General features: G+C 35.1%; 1 protein-coding gene across 2 annotated transcripts; it reads left to right on the top strand.

Annotated features, from left to right (window-relative positions):
• The first annotated feature begins 457 nt into the window (after positions 1-457).
• On the top strand, positions 458-10,167 carry LOC122316555 (sodium/hydrogen exchanger 2-like). 2 transcript variants are annotated; one of them, XM_043133169.1, is made up of 15 exons: positions 458-645; positions 1,566-1,771; positions 1,922-2,040; positions 2,589-2,686; positions 4,817-4,876; positions 5,263-5,309; positions 5,410-5,604; positions 6,271-6,317; positions 6,989-7,055; positions 7,170-7,270; positions 7,378-7,479; positions 7,699-7,837; positions 7,913-7,975; positions 8,302-8,385; positions 9,535-10,167. In XM_043133169.1, exons 2-15 carry the CDS (start codon positions 1,628-1,630, stop codon positions 9,850-9,852), a joined length of 1,584 nt encoding a protein of 527 aa, XP_042989103.1. In that variant the 5' UTR covers positions 458-645; positions 1,566-1,627; the 3' UTR covers positions 9,853-10,167. The 2 variants fall into 2 exon arrangements, with proteins under 2 accessions (XP_042989103.1, XP_042989104.1); XM_043133170.1 differs by lacking the exons at positions 458-645; positions 1,566-1,771; positions 2,589-2,686 and having other exon boundaries at positions 1,948-2,040.
• Positions 10,168-11,550: the final 1,383 nt, after the last annotated feature.

Below are 11,550 nucleotides of genomic sequence, written 5' to 3'. Positions count from 1 at the left end.
AACATTTTTTAAAACTATTTAGAAATTTTTTTAAAAAGAAAAAAATTATATATTTAACTATTAAGTAAATAAAAAATAAATAAATAAATTTCGGTAGAGGATTTAGGTGGAAATCCTCGGTTGAACTAGTGTTTTCCATGTCTTATATCCGAGAATCTAGGCGAAGCGAAAAAATAGAGAGAATATTTGTTTTGAAAATTGGATGTTCATAAAGACGAACGAACGAACGAACGGTGAAAAGGACACAACACACACACGCACGCGATTGTGACCGTTCGTTCAAACTCAGGAGGAAATTTCGTTTCCCATTAGGAAAGTAATATAGGAATTTAACTTCCACAACAAGTTTTCAAGTGGCTCCCACCGAATTTACTTTTTTTATTCTTTTCACCCTCATACGTCCACGTCAATTGATCCAACGGCTCAGATCTCCCAATTTTTCCTTCTCCACCGCGCTGTGGAGAAGGAAAAACTCCCTCCTTCACCTTACTTTCCCGGTCTTCAAAATTGTTTCAACTTCAAGCTCTCTGACTCCGTCCGTTGTGTTCTCTCTCTCTTCTCTCTCTGTGTCAAGTCTTCTTGTTCTTGTCCAAGCGCCAACAGACGATCAACCGTCTAGAAATTACGATGCGAAGGGAGTTCCAGGTAAACGAGTAGCTCTAGTTTTTGTTTCAGATTTGTTGCTTGCTGATGAAATTTTTTTTCATAAATTTATCTTCGGCTTCTTAAAAAGATAAAAATAAAAATAAAAATGTGGAACAGCTAAAATCGTTAGCGGCTAGGTTTTATTATTATTATTATTATTTTGCCGTAGGTTTTGATTTTGCTGCTTGCTGAGAAAATGGAGGAAAAGGAAAGAAAGCGATATCGTAGGCGTTAAGCTATCTTTTGTTTTGTTGTTTTTGTTTCTTCAAACTGAAATTGATTAGCGTAAAAGGAAATGGAAGGAATAAATTGGCTTTGACTAGTGGTCTTGTTTTCAGTGACGTGGAACTTTTTGTGAACTTTTTTTTTTTTTGTTTGATTGCTGAGAAACTCGATGAAATTTGTAAAAAGTAGAAGAATTCGAGGCTTACGATTTCTGGTCGGCGCTTCTTTGTTCTACTTCCAATCGAATAATCAAACTTCGTTTAGGCTGAATATTGTTGGCATGTATTCTGTTAGCCGCGGTTTTTAAAATCCTTTTCGTTTCTTTTTAAATTGAAAAACTGTATATTTCGGTACACTTGAATATAACCAAGATTTAGCGGATGTTTTTACCGTTTCAAGTAAGTTTTTTCCCTCCCTCTTCGAATGTTTAATTAGAGGACTCTGTTTGGTTGTTTAATCCTATCTTTCTAATATCTCTAGTAAACAGTACAAATTTGATAAACTTTCTTTGATATCTATCCTTAATTTCATTGTTTTAATTCCATGATCTGAAGTTTTCGTCCTGTCGGTAAAACTTGGATGCTGAGCTTACATAGATTTGAAGAATCTTATAGTTACAAGAAATTGTTGTTAACTTGTTACCGAAAAATGTCAATGGACTTTTAATATACATAAATCTTTGTGTCAATGAACAGTTATTTCTTGGACCTGTTTGAGATCGAGGTGGCTTCAGGGTTTCACTTTGGGGTCTGTTCTGATGAGTTTGGGAATGACAGGACCTGAGGAAGTCTCGGTTGATGCTATAACTTTATTTGTGTTACTTCTTAGCGCTTGTATTATAATCGGGCATCTTCTAGAGAAGAGTCAGTGGCTGACCGAATCAATTTCTGCCCTTCTGATTGTGAGTATCTCTACCTTATATGGTATTAGGCATAGGCCTTATACTTTTAATTATGGTTGGATATATTTTTCTTAAATCATCCCTACTTTATGCAGTATTATGGAACTCTGTCCTTTTTTATTTTAATTTTTATTTGTGGGTTGGTTGCAGGGCCTTTGTTGTGGAGTTGTAATCCTACTAAGTACTCAGGGGAAAAGCTCTCACGTCTTAGTATTTAATGAAGAACTGTTCTTTATTTATCTCCTTCCACCTATTATATTTAATGCTGGGTAAGTTTTGTTCTCTGTTACGACCTTCACCTTTTTAGTTAATGCCTTTTGCTTTATTCATTACATCTCAATGTTGCTACTTCAGTGCATTTCTCGTGATTTCCATGAGGTCCGAAATATATGCTTGAAGATTTAAGTGTATAGTATCCAAGTCTTGTCTCGTTGCAGCATTTTCTTGATACTAGTAGTAGTGGTTCATATCTTTGTTTATCTGCTTTTTATGTGAAGTCTATTAGCATCTTTGCATTTGTTTTAATTTTTTTCTTCACTTGTCTCTGTTCTCATGGACCACGGTTTGTAATCAGGGATAGCATAAAGCTTTGCTTCTTTCAACTTGAACTGAATGTTGATATTCTCCTCTCTTGTTTTTGGATAGACCTATTCTCTTTTGCTTTGCTGTGTTTATTATTGTCAATTTTTATTGATGTGAGGGGATTGTGGTTGGATTGGCATATCATATTTTCAACTCCTGTCTTAAAGAACGTTCTTTACCATGTTAAAATAATTTTTTGATGCTTAGCTTCTGATCAGATGTTTTTCCTGTCCAGTTTTCAGATGAAAAAGAAGCATTTTTTCCGAAATTTTTCTACAATCATTTTGTTTGGTGCTGTTGGTACTTTAATATCCTTCTTCATCATAACGCTAGGTATGTTCAGAATTCAATTTACATCAGATAAATATGGTAACCATGCAGTCTTAAATACATGATGTTGTATTGCTAATTGTTATATGACTGACTGATCTTTTGCTTCTTGTGCAAATATATGCATGGCACACAGGTATATGGGTTTTACATACATGCATTTTACTGACTAAAAGAGAGTGTTTATGCACACTAGCATGAGGATCCGCCTGCTATTTTTCCATATTAGTTAAATTGACTATAGCACCCTGTGACATGTTATTGCGTTAATTGTATAGATTTTCTGTTATTATAAAATAAAAAAGAAAGATTACATGAGGGAGACTGATAAGGTGGAAGGTGGTTCAATAAAAGAAGAACATGTCCTTTCTTGGGATCTTTCAATCTACAAGGAGAGAAAGAACACAATGAAGAAAACCATGTTTTGTATTCAACAGTAGGATGCAGGCTGGCTCTCCTCAAAACATAATATAATTATAATTACGTTCGGTCGAATGGTAGTCGATGTGGTGGTCAACCTCTATACTATATGTATGGTTGTACCTACTACCTATGGTTGAAGGGTTGCCAATATTTGCATCAACCCAGCTGAAGTATGACTGATATTGGTATCAATCCAGCTGAAGGGTAGTCGACCCTAACATCAACATAGCTCCAGCATGAATCCCTCTGAACTTTATTTCTTTCAATTTTCTCTATGTATCTTTCTGTAATCTGTTCTACATCAGAGACAACGTGTTGCTAGATTTCTTTATGAAAATCATTGCAATTGATATTGCAATAGAAGCATTAGAAAGTATCTGATATATAGAAAGCCACTCTTAGATAATGTTAAGTCTGTTGGGAAACAGAAGATTATCTTCGTCATGTATCTTTGCACGGGTGAAAAATGCTTTGTTGGTTGATTATTTGCAGTTCTGAGATGGTTATAGTTATTGGGGAGTTGGATTTTTCAGTGCAACACATGGTTGGGAGATGAATATTTTGGTATCATTCTTTACCCAGTTGTACCCAGCTAGTGTGAGATATGGGAGAGAATAAAAGCTGTTTTGGGTCCCATCAGACTGGTGTGTTTGAACATAAATCATTTTATCGTGTGTTACATTTCCACAAATGGTTGCATTTCCCATGGGAGAACATTCGAAGAGTAAAACCCCACTGAGAGCAGCAGTGTTTGCCTGGGTGGTGGCTTAGGGAAAACTCACACTGGATAAACTTAGGAGGTGACATATTGTAATTATTATTTAATGCTGCATGTGTAAGAGGGATGGGAAAATTGTGGATCACTTGTTACTACATTTTGAAGTAGCTACCTTTGGCATACTGGTTTTAGCCTACTTGGATTAAGTTGGTCATGCCTAGATGGGTAGTGGATCTTTTCTAGTGATCGTTATGATTAAAAAAACTATGAATCTGAATTGTTTTTTTTTTTTTTTTAAGTAACTTATGAATCTGAACATTAGGACACAATTTTTGATGGGAATGGTTCCGGTGCTAACAGTTTCAAGCATTCTATTTAATCGTAATGCATAATCCTTTGGGTCATGACGCAATAGGTAGCTTTATATTCTTTGTTAGAAAGTAATAGGGTTCATTCTCTGCTGGATGCTGGGTTTTATGATAAGAAAACTGCTGTAATGTTATTCTGTCTAGTTATGAGGTTGCACTTTATCAAGAACATATTTTTATTTTTTTACAAGGTTGAATGTAAAACACTCTGAAACTCAAGATTTTTGATATGTTGTAAACCTCTTTCGGGAAAAACTGTATTGTGCATGTTCTCAGCAAAGGTTTGTGATATTTACTTCAAGACATACATGCATGCTTTGGAGCAGTCGGCAAAATTATGTTTTTTCAAGTTGACTACTAAATGGTACCGGGTAGGACTTGTGCATGAATGTTTTTGATGGATATCAATGTCATGTTCACATTTATCATCACAATGTCAGTATTCACGCCATTCTTGGGATGGAAAGAGAGAAGGTACCACCAAAAATGAAAAATAAAATAATTCTAGTTAGTCAAGAAAAGAAAAAGGAACTGTTTCTGGTTTGTAACTTTATATTTGGTCCTATTGGTACCTATTCAGAACTATATTTTTTGACATTCTTGGCTTTTGAAATCTTGATCCAGGTTCACTACAACTATTCAAAAAATTGGATATTGGTTTCCTGGAGATTGGAGATTATCTTGGTAATCTCTATCACTTTGTTATGTTGATTTAAACTTTTGCGTTTTCTATTGGTACGGGGCCTTTTGATTACAATTTTAAGGTGGGGCAGCAAAAGACTCCACATACCTCTTTGCTTTATGTTTTGGGTTGGAATACTGACCTGCATGCAAATATTTTGTTGAACCCCTTGTAAGCTGGACTCTTTAAGTTCATGGCTCTCTCTCTCTCTGTGTGTCTGTCTGTGTCTGACACTCACTGTTCCCAATACCATACCTACGATTGTCTGCAAAAAAGTACCTGCATCACTGCAAGCTATATCTTCACTTAAGTTTAAAACGTGGTATCTATTATATTGTTTTATTCTCTTGACTCTTCCATGATTATTTTTTGACTTCACTATTTGTAGCACTTGGAGCTATCCTTTCAGCTACAGATTCTGTTTGCACATTACAAGTAAGAGTATATTGTGAAGGCAGTGGTTGTGTACAGTAGTTAAAATTTTTTGGAAGACTAGAAAACAATTTCTTTTCTAAATTTCCATCTAATGTGACAGGTTCTTAATCAGGAAGAGACACCTTTACTGTATAGTCTAGTCTTTGGAGAAGGTGTAGTTAATGATGCCACGTCTGTAGTACTTTTCAATGCAATCCAGAGATTTGACCTTTCTCATATCACCTCAACCATTGCCTTGCAATTTATTGGCAACTTTTTATATTTATTCTTCACCAGCACGGTGCTGGGGATAGGAGTGAGTCCCTCTAGCCTCTCTCTCTCTCTCTGCATTTGTGGTTTGTGTGCATGCACTCAAATGTACTGTGTGCTCATTTTCTCTGGTTTGCATTGCCTTATTGCTTCAATTTAGGGTTAGCAATGTTAATTCCTTTCATATGGTGACATGAATTATGAATTGCGTTCTTTGTGCTCTTGAGGCCCTTTAACTTAACAATAGTACTTAATAAATTCAGGAAGTATCCTCTTGTGAATGAGGTGAGAGAAGAAATTTTTATTAACATCTTACATGTGGGCAAGTCTAAGGCCTGGTTTGTTTTCAGAAACCATCTCATCTCATCTAATCATTACAATTTTTCTAAACTCCCAACAAAATACAAAAAACAATACAACTTTTTCAAATCCCAAAACAAAATAATATTAAAAAATTATATTCTAGAAATATTTTATTCAATTTTCATTTCGTCTCATCTGTGTAATCAAATGAGGCCTAAATCTGTGTCTCTACTCACCCAGAAGATTTAAATAAGTGATATCCAAGCTATCCTGGGCAACAATTTCATTTGGGACAAAAGCAATATTTTATTTATGGATGTAGTTGTTTTAGGGGTGGGGGGCTTGCCGGACATATGAGATGCATATAGCATAATCCTATCTACTGACATTTTGTATCTTCTACTTGCAGGTTGGATTGCTTAGTGCGTACATAATAAGGAAACTGTACTTTGGCAGGTAGATAAAAGCTAGTAATTGCCTTTTTATCTGTTTTTAATTATGTCGGTCAAGTTTCTTTTCTTTTGGTTTCTATTTGTTTTTATTATGGTATCGAAAGTTCACATGTAAGCTTTGTGGTATTCTTTGATGAATAAAACTTGGCTCTGATACCATTTGTAACGCTTCAACGGAAGATCCAAGCCACATGACCTATATGCCAAAAGGACCGGTCAATGATACAGTTGAAGCCCCATGGGAACCTTGTAAAGAGTAAGAAGGTCTCCTTCCCAAGCAATGCGTAATCCCATATAGTACCTACCCTTATCCTTATCATATGGGGGATCACAAGTTATGTAGAGTTCACCTAAATATGATAGGTGTTGTTCAATTTGTTCTTAACCTTCTTAATTTCCTTTTGTTTCAGAATATGCTGAGCTAATCTTTGGCTACATACCCATTTAAATTAGGAATTGGTTTCTAACTTTGGATTATTATGATCAATTAAAAAATTAATCAACAATTATTTAAAGTAGCTAATCGAGTTATGTGGGTGTGTTGAAGGTTTTCTATGTATAGCAATTATCTAGTATGATTTATGGAGAAAGATTACTAAAAAGAGAACACAATACAGTTTTCTATTCTCTTAGTCTTTTGTTTTAGTATGATTTATGTTGTCAAATTTTTTCCAGGCACTCTACTGATCGTGAAGTTGCCCTTATGATTCTAATGGCTTACCTTTCATACATGATGGCTGAAGTGAGATTTTCAAATATGTTGAGCTGAAACTTCCGATTACTTTTGTTTCAGATATAATAATTGGATTTCACATGACTGAACATTCTAATGCTGATGTTAAAACTTGTGTTCCAGCTGTTCTATCTGAGTGGTATTCTCACTGTGTTCTTTTGCGGGATTGTCATGTCACACTACACATGGCATAATGTGACTGAATGTTCAAGAGTCACAACTAAGTATGTTAACTATCGAGACAAACTCTTTTCCTCCATTGCATGATAATTTCTCCTCCCTACATCAGTTGAATGAGATGTTTTCCCTGTCCTGTTTTTCCTCTATGCAGGCACACTTTTGCAACATTGTCATTTGTCTCACAGATTTTCATCTTCCTATATGTTGGTATGGATGCGTTGGACATGGAAAAGTGGACAGTAGTAAGCAAGAGGTAGTGTCTGCCAGCGCCAAAAGAACAATCTAATAACTTAATCTTCCCTGTTTATCTTTATACGTTATTGATATGCTCATCCTGCCTACACTTGCCCTTGTTTTTAGGATTATGAAAGGTTGAAGTTATTTTATAGTTGTCACAATGATTTTCAATGTAAGTTGCTTGTTGCAAGAGTGTGCCATTTTTTTAACATGAGCTACATTTGTGTTTTCACAGTCCTGGGACATCGGTTGGGGTGAGTTTAATATTGCTTGCCTTGGTTCTGATTGGACGGGCAGCTTTTATATTCCCCCTATGTTTTATATCCAACTTAACTAAGAAGTCTCAGAATGACAAAATTGGGTTTAAGCAGCAGGTAGATATTTGGTATCTTGTGTTGAGCTTTTCATCTCCCTTAATTCTTAATGACTCATTAATATAAGTCAAACAGGTGACCATTTGGTGGGCTGGACTCATGCGAGGTGCTGTATCTGTGGCACTTGCTTATAATCAGGTAAAATTGGGACAAGTTGACTTTGCTACTTATCAACAGTGTTACTGCTCCACTCTCAACATTTGAGTTGGGAGCCATATTCATGCTGGGTCTATGTGGGACTACATGAGGCACAGCACTTTGTCTTGCTCGTAATTATGTTTGTCCTAGTGGTGAGGATGGCATTTTCCTTAATTCTTGGTGCATTTTTCCTTGGTATAATGTTTTTTCACTTTAGGGTGAATGATACTGTTGAGTATCCTTCACTCCCATATGTAGTCATAAAATTACATTACTCTTTTATGATTATTATTACCTTTGATGAAGTCTTATTATGATGTGTGCAGTTCGCTAGGTCAGGGCATACTCAAATGCTGGGGAATGCAATAATGATCACCAGCACCATCACAATTGTTCTTTTTACTACTGTGGTAAGAAACCTGATTCTAGTGAGGTTGAAGTTTTAGATTTTGGAGTGTTCTCTTACAAGATTATTTGCCATATCTAAATAAGGTATTTTAAATTATACGTGTGTGGTTTCCAGTACCATTCTTTCGTCAACTACCAGGTTAAGGTCATTAAAATTGTGATAGACGTATGAATAGGAGGATGAGGAAGGAGGTCTTGTAGGGGTCCGTTGCTTGAATAATTTTTTTTTTTTTTCTGGCAGTGATGTGCCTAATTTCAATGTATACTATTTCAGACCTATCCACATATGGTATCATGCTTGTGGTTTCCCTTCCCTCCCTTTCCTTCTTAACACTAGGTTAATGTGGTCACTAAATATTGAAGTTAAAGTCAATACATTTATAACTGCATTTGGAAGATTAGAACATCTAATAGTTCAGTGGTTCAATGGTTTTTTCTTCCCTTTTTGGCATGAGATTCTTGAAGTGCAAGAGTCTGGTTTCATCACATATTGGTCAATAAGTCTTTGTTGGTACTATTTTTGTCTGACTATATGAATAGAACAAAGCCCTTGCCAGGGACCATAAAGATTCTTACTGTTTTTTTTTTTGACGGGCAAGAAAGCAAAGGAAAGGAAAGCAAGTCACTAATTTCAGGGAGGTTCATGGGTAATGCTTCTTGTTTTCTCTCTAGAAGATGCCTGTCATGTGCAAACATTGTAGGAAAGGTAGTGTCAGGGAGGTTTGAATGAGAGATGTTGAATGAATATATGAGGTGGGATGATCTGTATTGGGAATGCATCCAACAACATCATTGGCTGTGGCTCATCTAGTGAGGTTGTGTGCAGTGAAATTGGCACTTCTATGGATCTTTGTAGCTTCACATAATTTGATTCCCATCATTGGCTTTCAACATTCTTACAATAGGGACTCTTACCACCATACCTCCAAGCATTTGTGTATCCTTCCATCCTTGAATCGGTCATAACTGCCAATTGACTATGATTGGGCTTGCTTCTACTAAGAACATAATAAAGGATAACTCCAGGCCCGGTTAGTTATGTGTGTCATCTTGGCAAGAAGATAATGATGAAAGATGATAACTGTATCGGACAAGCTCTGTCTCATGATGTTTGTTATGTAACTCATCTTCGATTTTATGGTCATTTTCAGGTGGGTGGATTACTGACAAAGAGTCTTGTAAGATTCTTGCTTCCACTGCAGAAGCACTCGGGAAGCACGATGATGTCTGATTTTTCTTCTCAGAAGTCCCTAAATCTTCCACTTCTCATTGGACAAGAGTCGGAGGCTGACATTGGTGGTACCAACATACCTCAGGTACCTAGTTTACGTATGCTGTTGACCACCCCGACTAACACTGTACACCATTATTGGCGGAAATTTGATGATGCTGTCATGCGTCCCGCATTTGGCGGGAGGGGCTTTGTTCGCTATGCCCCTGGTTCACCACCAGAGCTAGTTGTCCAGTGATGAGAAATGGGAGATATAGGTGTAGGAAATATTGCGAATTTTGAAGACACTAGGCATATAGAGTTAATATATTTCTGGGAATTTAGCGTTTATGTAAGTAAAAAGGGGACTCGTTTGTTGGATGAAATGGAAAGCCAACCGACACTTCTTCCTCTGCTCCACATGATGTGTGTCTAGTGCGATGAGGTGAGGAAGGCCGTGAATTCTGATTACTTGCATGTTACCCACTCAAGGTTTATCTACATGGATATATTTTATATATACTAGTAAGGTACCACGAGCGATGCACGTGGGCCCAGTGGATGATTTTTGTTATGTCTTAAATCTTTAACTATAAACAGTCAAGAGTTTAATCTATATTTTAAGAATTTTTTACCTGTTTACAACACGTATCACATATATTATCGGTAAAGTATTCGTAACTATAACACAAATAATTCCTCCACAAACGTATTTATAATCACACAGATGCTTTGTACTTATATATTACAATCATGGAAAGCTCTAAAGAAAATATTTCAAACAGTTATGTTATTGTTTCAAGGACGTTCTTAACAGAGAGAACATTAAGTTTATTTTGGCACAATTGTCTGTAGTCGTTGATTTGTGCACCTAAGAGTATTATCCATTCTTTTTATCAAATTTGATTTGCAATAGTTTCCACATATGGGAGGTGTTCTTGTAATGATGAAAACATATATACAGGTAATGTATTAAAATTTTCAAATGCATTTAGGAGTATAGATTTTACCTGACTTCTATGTTTTATAAGATCCATCATTGAACAATTCACGATTTGCTTTGCTGTGAAATTTTGTTACATACAAATAAAGTCGCATACTAATCTGTGTACTAATACTGATTATTTTATACTTAAAATTTAAATTAACATTATTTTTAATAAAATCTATTTTTTAATCAATTACAATAGATTGGTACATATTAATATATAATTGTGCTTGTAACTATATATATATATATATAAATATTTTTTTTTTTGGTTGTGGATCCAAAAGCAACTACTGTTGTTGATGTGCGGTCGTCTTATGCTTCTAGATACACTCAACGTCTAAAATTAATGAAGAAATTATTATTTCTTAATGTTAACAGTTAACATCTTTTAATTATAATTTAGAAATTTATAAATTTAGACTATCACAAAAAATGGTTATCTCGGTTGTGAGATTGTCATATTTTTGCAACTATAACATAAAAAGTTTTTGTCCTATTCATATCTAGTTGCTTTGTTACAATTTCTGCTAACCATGTGAATGGTTGATGTAAATCAACCATTGGAAATCTTCTTCTAACCAAAAATGTTGGCTGTTGAGTTAAAATGAAACAGTTAAGTGCGTCACAGACTAATAAAGAATAGATATTTATGGAAATCATTATTATTTAAATATAGAAGGAAAATAACTTTAAATAGAAATAAGAGATATGATTTTAAACAATAAAATTTTATGGTCATTGGTGGTACAGATATGATGGTTTCTGCAATTTAAGAGATCTTTATTATTGGGTCGACAGAACTGTTTAAAGCTGATCCACTTGGCGTATCGAAATTGTTTCTAATTATTTCTTCGAGTAATCCATTATTTTGTTTTTGTGTTGCCCTAAGAGTTTGGATTGATAATTAAAGTGAAGTCTAAAAACAGGAGATAATATGTTGGACATATATGATAGTATATTTTTAAA

This window comes from Carya illinoinensis, chromosome 7 (assembly GCF_018687715.1).
Source record: "Carya illinoinensis cultivar Pawnee chromosome 7, C.illinoinensisPawnee_v1, whole genome shotgun sequence".
Classification (NCBI taxonomy): domain Eukaryota; kingdom Viridiplantae; phylum Streptophyta; class Magnoliopsida; order Fagales; family Juglandaceae; genus Carya; species Carya illinoinensis.
The sequence above is the reverse complement of the archived record's forward strand: the minus strand, read 5'-3'. Positions and strand labels throughout refer to the sequence as shown.